The 18,135-nt window shown below is 31.0% G+C and overlaps 5 protein-coding genes and 1 long non-coding RNA gene across 13 annotated transcripts in view; 3 read left to right on the top strand and 3 right to left on the bottom strand.

Annotated features, from left to right (window-relative positions):
* The window catches only part of LOC126915214 (integral membrane protein DGCR2/IDD-like), a 50,920-nt gene extending 46,927 nt beyond the window's left edge, over positions 1–3,993 (bottom strand). The window contains exon 1 of the mRNA XM_050719680.1: positions 3,779–3,993. The gene's annotated coding sequence lies outside the window, so the exon portion shown is untranslated. The remainder of the gene's footprint in view (positions 1–3,778) is intronic.
* LOC126915221 (uncharacterized) lies at positions 3,091–3,813 on the top strand. The gene is made up of 2 exons (XR_007710074.1): positions 3,091–3,556; positions 3,645–3,813. It is a non-coding gene; the product is annotated as an uncharacterized LOC126915221 (long non-coding RNA).
* Positions 3,994–4,341: 348 nt separating the features above from the next.
* On the top strand, positions 4,342–8,388 carry LOC126915200 (katanin p60 ATPase-containing subunit A-like 2). 2 transcript variants are annotated; one of them, XM_050719655.1, is made up of 9 exons: positions 4,342–5,306; positions 5,688–5,758; positions 6,119–6,319; positions 6,430–6,691; positions 7,020–7,188; positions 7,246–7,358; positions 7,555–7,757; positions 7,920–8,316; positions 8,356–8,388. In XM_050719655.1, the coding sequence occupies exons 1-8, from the start codon at positions 5,250–5,252 to the stop codon at positions 8,302–8,304; spliced, it is 1,461 nt and encodes a 486-aa protein (XP_050575612.1). In that variant the 5' UTR covers positions 4,342–5,249; the 3' UTR covers positions 8,305–8,316; positions 8,356–8,388. The 2 variants fall into 2 exon arrangements, with proteins under 2 accessions (XP_050575612.1, XP_050575613.1); XM_050719656.1 differs by lacking the exon at positions 5,688–5,758 and having other exon boundaries at positions 4,346–5,306.
* A 1,153-nt stretch (positions 8,389–9,541) lies between these two features.
* On the bottom strand, positions 9,542–11,607 carry LOC126915206 (survival motor neuron protein 1). Of its 4 annotated transcripts, none has more exons than XM_050719667.1 (6): positions 11,299–11,607; positions 10,945–11,221; positions 10,704–10,818; positions 10,067–10,361; positions 9,855–9,997; positions 9,542–9,786 (listed from the first exon to the last, which is right to left on the bottom strand). In XM_050719667.1, exons 2-6 carry the CDS (start codon positions 11,026–11,028, stop codon positions 9,731–9,733), a joined length of 693 nt encoding a protein of 230 aa, XP_050575624.1. In that variant the 5' UTR covers positions 11,029–11,221; positions 11,299–11,607; the 3' UTR covers positions 9,542–9,730. The 4 variants fall into 4 exon arrangements, with proteins under 4 accessions (XP_050575624.1, XP_050575621.1, XP_050575622.1 ...); XM_050719664.1 differs by having other exon boundaries at positions 10,945–11,127; positions 11,299–11,592; XM_050719665.1 differs by having other exon boundaries at positions 9,855–9,925; positions 10,945–11,127; positions 11,299–11,567.
* Positions 11,608–12,016: 409 nt separating this feature from the next.
* Positions 12,017–14,179, top strand: LOC126915212 (adrenodoxin-like protein 2, mitochondrial). The gene is made up of 4 exons (XM_050719676.1): positions 12,017–12,653; positions 13,069–13,181; positions 13,346–13,478; positions 13,846–14,179. Exons 1-4 carry the CDS (start codon positions 12,505–12,507, stop codon positions 13,934–13,936), a joined length of 486 nt encoding a protein of 161 aa, XP_050575633.1. The 5' UTR covers positions 12,017–12,504; the 3' UTR covers positions 13,937–14,179.
* Positions 14,180–14,911: 732 nt separating this feature from the next.
* Positions 14,912–18,135, bottom strand: part of LOC126915198 (uncharacterized) — a 40,229-nt gene continuing 37,005 nt past the window's right edge. For all 4 annotated transcript variants that reach the window (XM_050719649.1, XM_050719648.1, XM_050719650.1 and 1 more), the window contains exon 5: positions 14,912–17,613. In XM_050719649.1, the coding sequence (XP_050575606.1) occupies positions 17,077–17,613 (537 nt within the window). In that variant the 3' untranslated portion in view covers positions 14,912–17,076. The remainder of the gene's footprint in view (positions 17,614–18,135) is intronic.

Raw genomic sequence — 18,135 nt, 5'->3', positions numbered from 1 at the left:
TAATAAGCCATGGTTGGAATATAGTAGCTGACGAAATATTCGTATATTTGTAGAAACATTTTAGGGCTGTATTATGCATAACGGCACTATAGAATTAATACTGTAACAGAATTCTACTATCATGGTTATGCTGGTAATATTCGAAACAAATCTGAAAATCTATGTAGATGTTGTAAGATATTCAGTACGAGTACTGTGCATTACTGGTATGTACATAATCACGACGAGATAAGGAAGGTACTGTTCTCTATTGCTCATCGCTACCCGTTGCTAGTAGCAACGTACTATGCATATATATCTCGTAAAGATTTTAAATGTAGCCAACGAGACCATTTTTAATATTTGACTATCGTGACCCATTACAGTTTCATCACTTTCAATTAATTGAACACGACCCGCACCTTAAGACTAAAATACACAATATAAGTATGGCACAGATAATCTTTTAAAATTTACGGACGACTATTTATGGTATTTAAAGGCAGCAAAGATAATAATTAGCTGCGGATTTTCCTCGAATCGTAGCATACAATATGGAATCTGATTATTAAAAATTACAGTGGAAATACAGTGGATTTCCATAAGATACTCGTGCTTGTGGCATTTTGGAAATAAATTCTTAACCCAAATGGACAACCTCGATATTCGAGAAATTTTGTGAAGCTGACGTCAATGGCGATATGTACTGTTGTTGTGCTATCATCTCATAGTAAGCTGTATTGATTGCACTTCTATTCACGGAATTGATTTATTCCACACAAAAGTTGACAACAATAATCGAAAAAGAAAAATATATTACCGCCTTTCACATCAGCATACACAAGCACATAGGATTTCACACGAATATACACACTTGTAAATTCGACGAAACGATCAAATTTAATTATTTTTCGATTTTTCGGGCATCAAGTACTACATCAAACGTTACACATCAAACGTTAAAATACGGCGAGCATACAAAATGTACAAACCACTCTAAATTAATTAACTTTGAACGTTATTGATTAATTAAAAAAAACCACTGTTGCGTTGAGTTTTACATTTTAAAAAGTTGTTATCCGTTTTTGCTTTGTTTAAAACTAAAAATACGACTACGTTCATTGTAAGTCGTAAATATCCCTTTTATTTATTTAAACAAACAGATATTTAAACAAACAATTTATAAATATATAATTTATTTACGTATATTTGTAATATCTGTTTTATAAATTTGTACAACCATTTATCCATTTATCTATTTTATTTGCATATAATTTTTATAGATTTTTTTTGTTTTTTTAAAGAACGAAAAATTGTGATTCTATTTTAAGACATGTCAGGCTGAAGCGATACGCGATATATATTTCTATTCGGATTTCACCGTCGTCGTAACCGATGCTATTGGAAACGTTTCACAATAGACGTCTTAGAAGCGCTTGCAACGTCCGTCATGTGTAAGGCTCTACCACTGAATCGCGGCTGCCATTTAGTGATTAAGGTCGATCACTTAGAGACGTTAATCCGCCATAATGGTGAGCAATACATCGAAGCCATTATTGAAAGCATAGTTACGCTTTAATTTCATCGATCTTATTCACAAATAGAAGTGTACAAATTATAGGATTTCCAAATATTTAGTTTAGTTAAAAGGAGATATGAAAATGACAGGTATATTCAAAGGATAAAACAGAACCGTACGATTGTAAAGTTTCAAATCATTATAACTATTTAAATTTGAAAAAATCCTACTATATTTATACAATATATTTTTATTAAGAATGGAAGAAATTTCGAAAAATCCGCCAACAATTTTTGCTGTCGTCTTGAAGCACACCATATGTTAAGCTTCTTCGTCGTTACAAATTTTATCGCGGATGTAACGAATGTAACGAATGTTTCGAACATGTAGCACGCACGCGTCAACGCCTACATTTGGATTTTAAATATATGTTTTATGCATTAAATGTATTTGTACTTTCTTGCGCAATTTCTTTTAATTTGTTACGATATGGAGGGTTTAATTACGTTTAAGATATCTATCTGAATCCTTTAAATTCAAAGTTCTTTAAAAAATTACGTTACGTAAAATAATCGTTTTTCCACTTTATTGTATCATAAAATAGTTACTTAAATTCATATTACTTAAAGAATCTTTCTACAGAAAGAATAAAAAAGAATAAAATCCTATATGTTAAATTTTACGTGGTTGATGGAATACATAGCGATGACGAGAACTAACTACAGACAACAAGAAACTATTAGCGAAGGCAACTGGTGACTATGAATGTCGTCTCTATAATATGTGGCGACTAAGGAGAACAACTACCAACTACGGATAACAAGTAACAACCAACTGTCTCGTTTCTAAGAGGCAACTAACTTGCAATTATCCTCCTTTGATGGTTTCTGTAGCGTGATATACGTCTTGAACGTAGTTAAAGAATATGGTCGCTGCTGAATGGCGATTTGACAGCAAGGCGATCCCGCCAGTTCAAAGCTTGACATTGCAAGCTACCGAAAACCATTAATTAACCATCTTGTTATCGAATATCTAGCTTTCAGAAGAACCCTTGTGATATGATATGACGTCATGACATTTTTATGACGAAGATGAACAAACACCGACCTCTAACGAAACAAATTTTTATTAAGTGCCGTATGTGGGTTGCAGGCCGGCCAACCAAGGAAATTTATCGAATGTATAAAGTAAAATATATACGAATATATTCGATATATCATAAAATGCCCGCGTTATATCGTCTAACAGCATAAAGAAAGCTGAATTTAAGGAATTAAAAAATTGAAATACCAATTATAAGAGAGTTAATTAAATTCAAACCTATCGATGGTCTCATAAAGACCTATATTTCCTGGAAATTGATATCTTCCGAATTCTAAATTCTCCTTAGAAAGTATCATAGAGAAAATATGAAACTTGAAAAGTACAACACGCTGATGCCTCGATAAACCGTCGTGTCGATAAATCCATGTGTCCGAGCGATGAATTTTCCCCAAACAACAAAAAACTGAAGGGAAATCTTCTTTGAAGAACGTGACAAGGTAGGGGAAGCGGGAACAATGATCACGCGATAAACTGATGGTTTATGTACGTATAGAACGAGTGTTGCGAGAGAATTATCGAGAAACAAAAAAAGAAAAAATAATCGTTGGCCGGCGCGACTATACGCTGTCGACGGGCAAACAGCGACTGAGACTAACTGAAACGAACTCTGTCACAGTATGAGCACGGGCTGCGTTCGCGGGTCGATCGAACACGTTCTGCGCCTCTCCTCGGCACCGGCGTCAAAGCCACCCCCGATGGCTGCAACGCACTGGTGCACTTGCAACATTAACCACTGGTCCTTCCTTTTTCGTGTGATATTATACCAGCATCTGTGATGCCATTTCAAAGACCGCAATCAAAGCATTAAATGCCAGATTAAAGCGACGCGATAATATTACCCCAATATTCGTCCGTAAATGTTACCGTATAGATGTTTAATTAAGCATTATTATGCTTCGAATAATTTACTATCACATGTTCCACAAGAAAACATATGTTTCACTTTTCCCCGTAGTATGATTGTAATTTATAACAAATATTTATAATTTATAATTTAAAATATTTATAATTCATTGAAAGTATCTTCCTGTCACGATTATAGGCGTAAAATGTCAAATTAAAAGTAAAAAATTAAAAACATATGGTATCCCGAAACCAAACGTACGACATGGCGAATCACGATGATACGATAAAAATTGATCTATGTCTTGATTTATTCAAACAGAACGAACTTACTCGAACTTTTCCAGAATAAACGATTTATTCGATAATATCCGTCACCAGCTTCTCTTCCTTCAACGGTAACAACTGACACCGAAAGCTCGAGAGACCCGAACGGTGAGACGTACCCAGAAGCAATGCGGTTACCTGGGCAAAGAGTCCCAAAGACTAAGGACGTGGGAAATTTCGAGAAACGGAAATGGAAACTGGAGTGGCGCGTCAATCAGCACTGACGGAAACTAATAAAAATGGAAAAAACCAAACTAATTCGTTTCACAAATTATTAAAACGATATTATTCAAAATTTCACTTGATTTTCTCACTGCACACGTCAATATTTGTCGAAACATCAATATTAAAAAGTTAATAAAAAAAATATCCTCTTTCTTCATACCTGTCTTTCTCCCGGGCGGCGAAGGAATACTAGAATGTTCGAGAACAACGGATACTTTTTGATTTTATCTCAATATCAATTTCAATCTTTTTAAACGAAATATAATGTTCTTCGTTCGATGCTAAAGGAAACTGAGAAGAAACGTCGAAAATTCATTAATAAAACGAATTTCCTTGTTTCTGTGAGATAATAAACTTGATATACGTATTGATTTTTAAAATCAATATAGCTAACCAATGGGCACACTTTTAACAAGGCTGATGGAACGTACCAAAAATCTTTCAAGGTGGTCTTGGCAACGGAAGAGTCGAAAATATGAGAATTATAAATGAAAAATTCCAATATTTTACAGCTGGCAACGATAAAGAACTCCAGATATTCTCCTAATTAATTTACAACAAATTCGCGTATATGATCGATAGCTGACGTCATTGTGTCCCACAGCTCTTGTAAAACGATAAGAATTTCCTGGAAAAGCTTGTAACCACGAAATGAAAAAGATGATAAAACTTCTAACAAGAGTACTGAGACGAGCAACTTTGTACTTACCCCTTCGGAGTAAGGAACGTGATTAAACGTCCGCGAGTTCGAAACTTTTGTAAGTCACTGCACGGCCGCTGCTTATGGTGGAAATGTAATAGATATAAGTACAGAGCGCGTGAGCGAACTAAAAACGCGATATAGGGATAAAGAGAGAGACCGTTCCGTCCTTCTCTAAAGCCCGCGTACTTGTACCGGAAATATGTAACAACGGTAAACGAGCGCCGTCAGTGTCCACTAGTGTGCATGCCTGATTAAACAAGGACAGAAAATGCTTATATACAGCCTTCTCTTTCTATTTCCATGTCGTATCCATCTTACTATATAGTAGACAGGACTCGACTGTTCCATCATTATATTCGCACCCTGCTTATGTGTGCGAACAAATCGTTCGTCTCCTGTTTGATGCTCAATTTTCAACGGAGTTGAAGGGAAACTTTATAAGAGAAAGGAAGTTACGGATTGTCTCAAAGTGATAAACGAAAATTCTCGTAACTATCGAAAAACGATAGTCAATACAAGGATATCATTATCACATTTAAAACTATCACAATGAACGGTGAATCATCGCAGCAAGGTACCACAAATAAGATATCTCAATCTAAAGAGGTAAGGAATATTCTAGATTTTGCACTTTGGAACTTCCATGACAGTCATGAGTGTGTTTTGTCATTGATATGCCATATTGCGTTTTTCACAATTGTTGTTCATTTTTTGATTGATTTTATATCTATGATTTGTATTTGATTTTGTATCTATGATTTTTTCTTTCTATAATTCTTATAATTATTGTCAATAATTAATTATTTATAACCATTTACGCTGTATTATATATCATTAAGATTTATCTTTGCGCGTATCAAGATAGTAGATAACAAAATTATGTGTAACAAATTTATTAAACTCGCAATGTAACAGAAAATTGCATGAAAATCTTTATATTATTAATAATTATTGTTAATAATAAAAAAAAAATAAATGTCGCATTAGGAGGAGAGTCATACTTCGGAACGTAATCGGAACATATTGTACCTTATATGTGATTATTTGGAACGCAATGGGTGAGTACATTGCAATTTAGATATCTTCTTAGTTGCAATTTTTTTCGAATAATATCGGTGATCAATCGAAATAGAAATTAGTGCGGAAAGAGGGGAAGGAATCAAAATTTGAAAATCGACATCGGTAACTCGGTTGTTATAGAATAACACAATCGATAACGTAGATAAACTAGTTATAAATGAAAATATATTTAAATTCAAACTTTAAAAATTAGAAATTAAAAAGCAGAAGGATAGAAATAGAATAGATAGATAAATAGAAAGGATAGAAATAAAACAGTTGTCCCAATTGATGATTATCGTATAGTGTGTACTCATAGCATAAAATTTGTTCAATTAATTAAAAATTATATTTTTTAGATATGTAGACATTAGCGATGTATTAATCCGGGAAGCTCGTCTATCTCGGAAATATCGAGTCTGCGACAACGTCAATTTGGAAATTATTCTTAGAGAATATGAAAATTATTACAAGATGAAATTCCAAAAATATCCTATATTGTGCAAGAAAATAACTGAAAAGGAAATAAAGACGAGGGAAATGACAAATGCGAACAAAGTGTAAGAATTTAAATTATTTAACACTATTCAACTTTCTCAACGTATTCAACGTATCTATTACAATATCATTCAATCTTCAAAGAAGTAGTAAAACGTGTCAAATCTGTTAGCAAACAAACGAGAAGTGAGTCTGTATCTGGGTCTGTGGAAGGGAGGAATGCACAACAGAAGATGAGGGGTGATGCTACGGATGATATTAATCTTGCAATGACAGTGACACCAATTTCTGCCAATGAAAACTATGGATCTTCATCACAAGAGCTATTTAACGTCTCAATGGAACAATTCAGGCAATCAAAGATATCAAACTGTGCTCGGCACCTTTATATAGACAATCCAGAATTGCAGAAGATTGCTGAAGACATTTTATCCGTAAGTTATTTTCAATTAATATACGTATTGTAAAGCTTTTTAAAAATAAAATACCTATCCTTGGATAAACAATATCCAACAAATGTATTGTTGTATATATCCACTGTATATCCAACAAATACCTTGGATAAACAATCCACTGTATATCAATATCCAACAAATGTATTGTTGTATATATCCACTGTATATCCAACAAATACCTTGGATAAACAATCCACTGTATATCAATGACACAGGGATTTCAGTAAAGCTTTAAATAATGAATTACATAACACTCAAGGAAATTAATACGGAGATTATGCACCATTTCATCTTTGTATTGTCGCAGGAAATCATACTGAAAAAATTTAATGTATATTGGGACAACATTGCAGGCCTAGAGGAATGTAAATCTGCCATTAAGGATGCCATTGTGTATCCCCTTAAATACCCTATCTTTTTTAAAGGCCCATTTGCTCCCTGTAAAAGTATTCTGCTATATGGACCACCTGGTACAGGTAAGATACTCGTATTTCTTTCATTCCCATACATGTTTACAAGCAATTATGAAATAGGGAAGACGATGTTGGCGAAGGCAGTCGCAACAGAATGCCAATGCAACTTTTTTAACATAACGGCCAGCTCATTGGTGGACAAATGGAGAGGTGATTCCGAGAAGTATATCCGTGTAAGTTGATTTCCTTTGTCTATGAAGAAGAGATTCTAGGTTTAAAAAGATTTGTTTTTATTTGTCGTCATTCATATATAAATAGAATAGTTGTTTGGAAAACGAAATGATATTACGTTCGTGATGAAACAATGAATTTAAGGAATTTTGAATATAATATTTAATAAATAATAAATACATTTGTTAAACTGAACAGGTTTTATTTGAACTTGCCTATAATAATTCGCCAACAATTATTTTTATCGACGAGATTGACTGCATAGGAACAAATAAAGGAGTAAAGTATACATTGTCTAAATCTGCAAAGACATTCAGATCAGAACTTCTTTTTAGATTGGATAGATTAGTAATTAACAGAAATTCTGATGTAGTTCTTTTGGCCGCATCTAATTGCCCTTGGTATGTATATCATTTATAGCTATTTCAATGTTTTCTAAGTAGAAAATATCTTAATATCATAATTATTCATTATCTTAATCTTAATTATTGTGTTGTTCGGAATATTCCTTCGTTATTATTAATATAACAGAACAATAATATTTATTGTAAATATATTATTAGGGATATTGATGCAGCATTACGCAGACGCCTTGAAAAGAATATATACGTATCATTACCAAACGTAGTTACTCGATTTGATATGTTCAAATTATACCTTAGCAACCGATTATTAGAGAATATGGATATTGTGAGTCACATAATAAAATCTACTGAAAAATATTCTTGTGCGGATATAAAATTGCTTTGTACGCAAGCATGGCAGCTAGAAATGAATCCAATATTGAAAAGACTTGAAGAAAGAGAAACATCTATTACGACTTTGAAATATGAATTAAAGAATTATAAAATAATAGCAAAATTGTTAAAAAAAATGTCACCTACAGTTACGAATGTGGATAGATATGAAGCGTGGAAAAAATATGTATGCCAAGACAAGATATTTTAAAAAATATAAATGGTTATCATATAAAAATATAAAAATATAAAAATATAAAAGTATAAAAATATAAAAATATAAATGGTTATAAATTATTAATATAATTATCGTTCGAAAAATTGTTCGCGTGCGTGCACGTATGTGTGCGCACGCGCTATAAACAAGTTTTAAATGTTCGTTCTACATATATACGTGGTATACATATTCCCTATATAATATAATATATATAATATATATAATATAATATAATATATAATATGTGTAATCTGAGTGGTAATATATCCATGTATTGAATATGCGTTAGTGTATTTTATCGATAATCTGTTTTTTATTTCCTCTTATCTTATTAACGCATGTATGGACTCAGAACACATATATGCGTTTTTTGCAAGTATTCCGCATGGCCTAACGACAGATATACGCGTTTGTCGATTTTTCCGACCAAGTAGAAGTAATACTATTACATTTATGATACATTTATGATACAGATACTGATACATTTATGTGAGGACAGTCGCATCTAATTATCGAGAAGAAAATGTGTTGTTTGTGTGAAAAATAAGAGAATGCAGAAAATGCGATATCGGATTATGTATCGAAAATTGTCTTGAAATTTTTCTCATACAACTGAATTATTAGCCAAATTCTGTTGTAAATTCTAAATGTTTATTGTAAATTTCAATGTTTAAAATAAATAATCAATACTAAAAAATAACGCTCTTGAATTATTTAATCTCGTGCAAAAGAATTACTATAACTTATTACGCTTTGCGCTTTCAATAGTCAATCAACAGAGTTCAGTCTAACGAAAAAGTATTCCGTCCACAGCGATCGTCAGCGCTAGCAGCGCGCCATCCGTATGGACCGCATAGGCCGCGAGTATTTCTTTTTTTTTTTTTTTTTTTTTTAATCTTTGTTTATTAATTCCAGGTTTTTTACATATTTTTTTTTTTACATGATTTTTTTCCAGAATAAACGCTGAATTCTAATTGTAGGGTGATACAGACAAAAGTACCGATGCGCGACGGTACGACGTAGCCATGCATTTTTTTTTCTTTTTTTTTCTTTTTTTTTTTTTTTTTTTTTTTAAGATTATTATTGTGCTTTAAATTTAAGCCGCTGTTGCGCTGTGCTTATGTACGATATTTTAATTTATGTCCTGAAAGCCTTAACGCAAAAACAGGACAGTTCGTGGCCGCGAGTATTCAGCACTCTAAGGGTTAATTATTTAAAAAAAAAAATAAAATCTCATATGAAAATAAAGCTGTTCTTTATTTCAAATAATTGATATTATTTTTCTATTAATATTACAGTACAGTATTAATATTAGTTGAAATTATTACTACAATTTAAAGTAAATAAATACAATGAGTTTTATATCTTATTATATCTTATTATTATTGTTATATTGTTATTGAAAAAATTGATATAATTATCAGTTCTTCCTGTTCTCCTGATTGTTTCTTGCTTGTTTCAAACCGTGATAATAACCTACAAAAGAAATAACATAGTCCATTAAAAATCTAATATACAATAAAATACTTATATGAAATAATTACCTGTGTGAAAACCACTAATATACCATGACATCAACATACTTGAAAGTGCGTCTGTATCATTGTCTGGTAATCTAGTACATTTTGTTAAAATTTCGTATTTTTTTCCAAATAAAATTGGAAACTTATATTTTATCCATATTAAACTTATTCCAAATTATTTACTAATATTAGAAGTATTTAGCATTCCATTAGAATTTTTAAATTGTACTTACTTGGCCATTAATTGAGGTGGTAAAGGAGGTGCAGGTGGCATTATATCAGTCATCGAATTGAAAGATGGTCCCGGTATGAACTGATGTTTATACGCATTTGCTTCTTCAGAGTCACAATCCATTTTTTCTCCATTATATTTTTTCGAATTTACATTTGTAGAAAAATTAGTCTCACAAGTCTCATTTCCTTCATTGAATTTCTCTTCCAAAGCTTTCTTTTGTTGTGCTATTTGACTCTGCAAACCTTCTGATTCTAAAAGAGAGCTCAACTCGACTTTCTCTGTATTACCATAACCTAAACACAAAGTAAAAGAAATTTTTGTCATTTAATAGAATGACTGAGTGCCATTCAGTTATTGTCCTTACAGGCAATGTATTAGAATTTCCCAAGCATAAATGTATATGTATAAATGTTTGCTTTGATGTATGTAGTAATAATCACTCATCTAATGAGGAGAATTATATTTCAAGCAGCCAATAATGAACAATAAGTAACATGCACGTTTATGGTTTATGACCCTATATCCCACAGGTCTTCCCATAGGCATTGACAGGTACCCCTGCCCGCTTAAGGGCCTGCTGAATGACACTGTGATAGACTTCTTAATTGACACAACCATCATGCTAAAGGTATTACCTACAAATTTTACAACACAAGTTCCATTGTTTTCGTAAATTTTTGATATTATAGCTTCATAAATTTCTCCATCCTCTGAATATATTGCACGACAAGGTGCTCCTATAATCCATTTCTATAAAGAAAAAATGTGTATACAAATAAATATAAATAAATAAGCAAAATAAAATAATTTGCTTCTTAATCAATATATTTAATAATATTCTGTATCAAATTTGTAATATTCTATCAAAATCACAACCTTGTGTAATTTATTTGCGCGCTTAGGCTGCTTAAAATTTTGTAGGTTTTCTTGCGGTTGAGAATTTTCTACATCCATACCCATTCGCTTAATAACTTCTTCTTTTGCTAAATTTATTGCTTTATCATATGCTTCTATTAATGCACTATCATCCCAAACATTATCATTGGCTGTGTCTGTATCCTTTTGAGATAGCAAATTATTAATTAATATTGATACAAGTATTTTATTATCAAATTATTACAAATTATCATATATGTCATTTTTCAAAAATTGACTAAAAGGTAATGGATACTGTCAATTACTATTATGCTAAGATCTTGTACTAAAATAATGTTAAAACCATATACATACGTTTCCATTTCCTCGTATAAAAAGAACATTCATATCATCTGCCATTTTAAAATAACATCATTTAAATATTGAATTTCCTTCTGAAATATTAATTTGTCTCATTTCTTTAACTGTAACACATTGTAAACAATGATGACATTATACCAACTATAATACTAAAAATCTATTCCCCTGAATGGGGGAATTCGAATGAATATTCGAAAGATTATTTTTTGAAGTAAGGTTAACATTGAATGTTCCCAGACTTTAGTAACTGTATCTTGTTTTCCTTACAATATCTAACAATATATTAGAATACTATAAAAAAATATTGTATGCACAAAAAAGCGTTCATAGCGAAATAGCAAAAGAATTAATCACATATTACAACTAAAACGAGATTACATTATACATTTGTTAAGTAGGTTATATTGTATTGAATATACGTTAGTGTTTCAGCTAGTAAATATAGTTTCTATATCTAAAGATAAATATGATTTAATTATATAGAATTGCATAATGAATTATACATCTATTTATTATTATTCGTATTTCCCTCTAGTTATATGTTGTCAATAACATCAATCACGAAAATATAAACAAATATAGAAGAAACCGTTCGGAAATGGAAAGGGAAAAATTAACATGGAAGAGAAGGTTTTCTTCAGGTTCAGCGTATGCGTGATACGCTCTGAGTGTCTCAAATAAAGATAAAGATACTCTGCTCATTTCTATTTGTTCCGCAGAACGAGAACTTTGTTGTCTTTCATATTGGTCTTTTACAATTCAATTTTTGGGCAGTTTTCCCTAGCGAATGTCGCTCCCTGTTATAACCAGACCGTAATCTATACAGATATGTATTATAAATATATATTTGTAAAACTGAAATCAAATGAAATAAATGTTGCCTGAGATTTTACACGTTTAATAAAAACAATATTTCATTTGGAAAAAATGCAAGATATGTAAAATTACAAATTGATCATTTTACTGGTCTTGTATTATAAAACACGTAGGCCGAAGAGCACGTGCCTGTAGAGATACGTCACTTGTGTTAGGAACCGTTTTATAACCTATCACAGTAAAGGAACGTCCCAGTATAGCAGCGGAAGAATGCCGTGAAAGTTTCTGTACAAAGTACAATTGATCTACAATTGATATTTTCCGCAATACTTATCTGGTGTTCGGTCAGGGTGTATTCATACTCATGATATTTATGACAGTGGAATGGCGTTAGTAAATCAATTACAAAAATTTTCGAGATCAATTCTCGGTATTGCATCGAATTATTCAAAATATACAAGCAACACAACGTTGCCCTTTTTGCAGGCAACAAGAGGAACATCGACCACGCAACCACTTTCAGAAAAACAAGAGTAAGTGATACAAATTTTCTTGTGCTTCCCTTCTTTTTTTAATAGAATTTCAGTACTTATCTTTCAATATAAAATTGGTGTCAAAATAATAATGCTAATAATAATGTCTAAGAAATTTTTCTTTTTGTAGGAGTATAACATCTAGAAAAATAACGTAGTATTAATAGAATAGTATTAAGTAAAACAACATTGACAGTGAACAGCTAAAAGTATAACACTGTTATAAATATATGATATACGAATTTTATTTATGTATTATTAAGACAAGTATATTATATTTTTAAATTATTTCTATTATCATAAGTAATACATATAATTAAGGTATAATTAAGAGAAGATTAATTGAAGAAACACAAAAAATAAAGAAAATAAATATATTGAGATAATTTTTATCTTTCAAAAATATTATTTTCAGAGTAAATATAACGTTTGTTAAAGCAAGTGGAGAGAGAATCAAAGCAAAAGGGAAAGTTGGAGATACTATATTAGACATAGTAGTAAATAATGAAATTGATTTAGATGGATATGGTATGTTTTAAAGAAGCATAATTTGCTTAATTTAAAATAAATAATTTTGAGGTAGAAGATATCTGAAAATTTTCATTTTTATCAAGTTTAATATTCTTATTATTTTTAACTTTTGATACTTTATTATATAAGTATGTTGTAATTTTAAAATATAATTGATATAGGTGCTTGTGAAGGAACTTTAACTTGTAGTACGTGCCATTTAATATTTTCGAAAGAAGTTTATGATAAACTTCCTGATAAACCAACAGATGAAGAATTAGACATGTTGGATTTAGCATATGAACTAACAGATACGTGAGTTCATAATAATCAATATCAAATCATTCACATTATTAATTCTATTACCTTTTAATATTTTATAAAGTGACTTTTTCTATGTAAATTTATGTAAAAACAGGCTAGTATTGGGTATTTCAAAATGTACATCTCAATGTAGAATTTCAAATTGCTAGCTCTGAATACTGTGAAACTGAAATTATAATAAATTTTCATAGTTTTTTATTTATGACCCTATAATTGTTACAAATCTATGTTTGAATTAGCATATTTACAATGTTGATTTTCAAATGGATAAGTAGAAATCTCATTGCGTATTAGTATTAATTTGTATAACAATAAATATATTTATTGACATATTCAGTTATATAATATTTAATTCCAGGTCACGTCTAGGCTGTCAAATAGTAATGTCTAAGGAACTAGATGGAATTGAGGTAAGAGTTCCATCAACAATTAATGATGCAAGAGCATAACTAAAATTATCTATAGGTTTTTGAAAATTTGTATACAATGTTATAATTCTCTTGTTAAAAAACCCTTGTTATAATTATTAAAATATTGGTTATTAAAAGAATATAGTAAAGAATCTTCTTTTTAAATATGAAGCTTATATATATACATATGTTATAATATAATTGCAATTTTAATATTTGTACATTGCCATTGTAAAAAGCCTATACAATTATGAAGAAAATATATCTTTTATTTTTAATATACAGGGTGTAAAAATTTATTTTTAATATACAACGTTCATCTAAATTGTTTTCGTTACTATTAAAGGTAAGAAGAAATTACTAAGGAGGATTTAAATGGGTTTAAGATGTGTACTTGGTTATGATAAAAAAGATTCTTGTGGAATAAATTTTGGAACTTCTGAAAAATTAGATGAAAGCTTAGAACTTAAAAAATAATTTGAAATTAATTTCGTTTAAATATATTGTTTGATTTCTTAGCTATGGGCAAGTTTAAAAAATTATCAAACTCATGGACAACGAAACAACAGAAATGTACATGCAATGCTTTTTCGTTTCACAACGAGTTATCTGACACTATCATCATTTTCGTATCACATGCGACATTATTGATTCAGTATAGTAATGTTTTGAATTAAAACAATCACCTAGCGGTGGAAAAGCGGAATCGCTTTCGCTAATCGAAAGATGATCCACTTTCAAAACTCCAAATGTCTCGACATTGGGCCAAAATATTTCAACCTTTAAGGACTAAAATTAAAACTTATGAATTTGTTTATAATTTTAATAGGTTTTATTAATATTGTGTTTACTGGTTTATTAATTACAAGAAAGTTTGTAAAAGACTGAAGTTTTACGTAAAAAGTACAAATATTCTTTCAACAAAATTAGTCAAATCACATCATTATTTATACATATTGTATACAAATAAAATATGCGGATATATTACTTTTCCCTAGAATTAAAATTCAATAATATTGAGGAATCTTATTTATTCAGATTTTGTACATTATCGCTTCTAACATTGGATAATAGAACAACAAATTAAATATTTTTAAACAAAAAAACTTAGTTCCTTTGTTTGATTTCCCTTGCTCACGTTTCTTAACTACTTAGATATAAAATATTTACGTTTTCAAAAATTCATACTTCACAAGCTACTAAACGCTTTATCTGTTCAGAATAATTTATTGTTTTCTTAACTAGGTACATACCAAATACATCTATTAAGTTGGTATTTCTCATAATTACTAGTACATAAAGCTAAAACACTTTTGTACTATGCTTGTTATACATGGATCTAACAAATAATTTAACTTGTGTATTGTCGTTTGTATATTTTGTTACGTGTAAAATATTCTATTTCTACACTACTTACAAGTTCGATATAAAGTGTACATTACACATCATGAAATTTACATATTTTCACTTGGTTACCCTGCCCAATTCGAATATAATTCAGAACGTATGTGCTATATTTATATATTCTGCATTTGTTTTGTATATTATGTACACTGATCTGATCTTTATAAACGCGAGTTTAACGATATTAATGAGAAATTTGCCAATTTCATGAAAGTTGTTAATTTTTTCTGGCACGTTTCACGTTAGCAGACATTTTTCTTAAGTTACAATCGAAAAATGTTTTTATGTAAAAGAATAGGAATGATCAAGTTATTTTAAGATGACAAGATATTTCACGTCTTCTATTTAAATATAGCGTTAAATTTTAATTCCGTCAATTCGTATATACTCATACATCGAATTTCCTTTTCTCATTTCATTTCTTTTCTTTTCTTCCATTTCAGATTTAATTACAAAGATAAAGTGTAAGTACGTTCCTCATAAAATTAATATCGAATGTCGCAAAATATACAAAAATAAACTAAGAAGAGGAGTACATATCATTACACAAATGGTCGTTCATATTGCATATGTACATATGCAGTATAAAAACAATACTTTTTAGTTTTTAATCTCTTGTTTAAATAATCCTAATATCTAAATTTGTATCGGTCATTGATTCGATATAACTGCGTTTATTGGAAGTAATTAAGCTATAGCCTGCGCACAAGAGAAGAAGGAACAAACACGTATAGTATACACACTTAAATAACAAAATTAAGTCAGTTTACGTTCAATGTGAACTTGATCAAAGTTCCAGTCTCGAATTATAGTTTCTTACTATCAGTTTACAAAATTTGATATTACGATTATGTACCATATTTGAAAAATATAAAATGCTTTGTTCAATTTTAAATAAAACTAATATTTACCAAAGCAAATACGAAAAAAATGTTATCGTCAAACTTAATTTTCAATTATCAAACTTAATACAGCACAAATACAAATGCTCTTCATGCCTTTTTACTTTTACTACTTTTCAACTCTCTATAGTTCGAGATTTGAGTTCCGCCAACTTTCTTTCTACTGCGCATGCGCAACGGGAAAACTTGAATTACGCGTAATAGTCAAAAATTCGAAAATCTTATCCTTTCGTGGCAGCGAAAGTAACCTAGGACTAGAGGTTCCATAGCATTAATAATAATAGTAACAATAACATTAATATTAATAAGGCAATAATATTAATATTAATAATAATGTAATCGAGTAATACTAACAATATTAATAATAATAGTAATAGTATGGTAATGGCAAGATACACGCGGGTATAAATTAATCATTCCTTTCGTAATATTTACGACGTCTTCGGGATATCCTTTAGAAATTACTTTATTTCTGGTCAATATTCATTAACGAGCAACTTTTCTCTCTGTTTCTTATCACGATTTTTTTCATTTCATCACAATTGTACCGTTAGAAATTATTCAAAACATTGTTAAAATGTTCATGAAATATGAGCAATTACCGTATTGAATAAGCAAATAATGAAGTTGCTGTTTCACTGAATAAAAGTGAAATATCCAATGCGTGTGCTCAAGTATATAAGTTAAAAAAAGATTGGTACATCAATGCCTATTGTTCTTAATTAATATTCATCATTTAACAATTAGGACCGAATTTTTACAAACCAACTCTAAACCAGGACCCAATTTACAAATAAAAAGATCAATGTGTAAATTAACTATCAACTATTAATCTCCAATCCTATGTGAAGATATAATGTTCGGACCAAATTTCTAAACTAACGTGGATAATTCATGCGGACTATTGGTGGTTGCTGCGCTACTTAGATCCAATGTGGCAGCCGGAAGACCAGGACTGACGCTGCCGGTTGCTTCCCGTGGCAAATGCTGCGATCTATTTAGCTTATTTCCAGGACTCGGTGGCGATCTATCTGCTGGTGTATCCGGTGGCGTAACCACGTTTCTGTGTCCGCTCATGTTCAGATGATTGTGCGTCGCCGCGATCGGAGCTGGCGATGAGAGCAACAAGGGCGGTGGGGACATTGACACGTGTCGATGATGATGATGGTGATGATAGTGTTGGTACTGTGCAGCTCGGCCGTGCGTTGCGTGGCTGGCATTTAGTTGGTTCGTCACGGGCCCGACTTTCGTTGGGCAGCCAGCATGGTGGATGGTTAACGGGCCACGTAGTTGTTGTTGCTGTTGTAGCTGGGGCTGGTTCTGGTGCTGTTGCAGCTGCTGCTGACGCTGCAGCTGTACCGCCGCTTCGCACTGTTCGCGCGCTAACGCTTTCACGGCATTCGTCTTCTCCTACGAAATGATAAGAATGATAGGTTAGGTTGTAGTCAGGAGCAATAACAAATTAAAAAAAAGTTATAATATAAGAATTTACATTTTAGTTGAAATGATTCTAGTTACGAATAAGTATTAAAGATGATTCAAATCTTTTTCGTTACCGATAATCATAGCGAAAACTCTTTTTGATTACTTTCAGCCATTGTCAATTTTATTGTCAATACTACGTGCTCGAAGTAGAAGGAGGGGTACAAAGAAAAAGACTTTGTCTCAGCAAATATAATCGTTATTCAATTATTTTGTTTAACAGTTTTACAAACCTCACGAAAATATACTGAATATCGTGTGTATGGTTATTTATAAAATCCCCTTGAAATAGTTGCGATCGCGGTTCAGATCACATAACAAACGAACGGTAATACCGACCAACCGATATGCTAATCAGTCGCAAACGTCATTCTACAGGGTATCTTTTTCGGTGAAATTATGCAAACGTGAATGTAACTTCGGTAGAACTCCTCGAGAACTTGTAAGCTT

This window comes from Bombus affinis, chromosome 4 (genome assembly GCF_024516045.1).
Source record: "Bombus affinis isolate iyBomAffi1 chromosome 4, iyBomAffi1.2, whole genome shotgun sequence".
Classification (NCBI taxonomy): domain Eukaryota; kingdom Metazoa; phylum Arthropoda; class Insecta; order Hymenoptera; family Apidae; genus Bombus; species Bombus affinis.
This window is presented reverse-complemented; position numbering and strand designations above follow the sequence as displayed.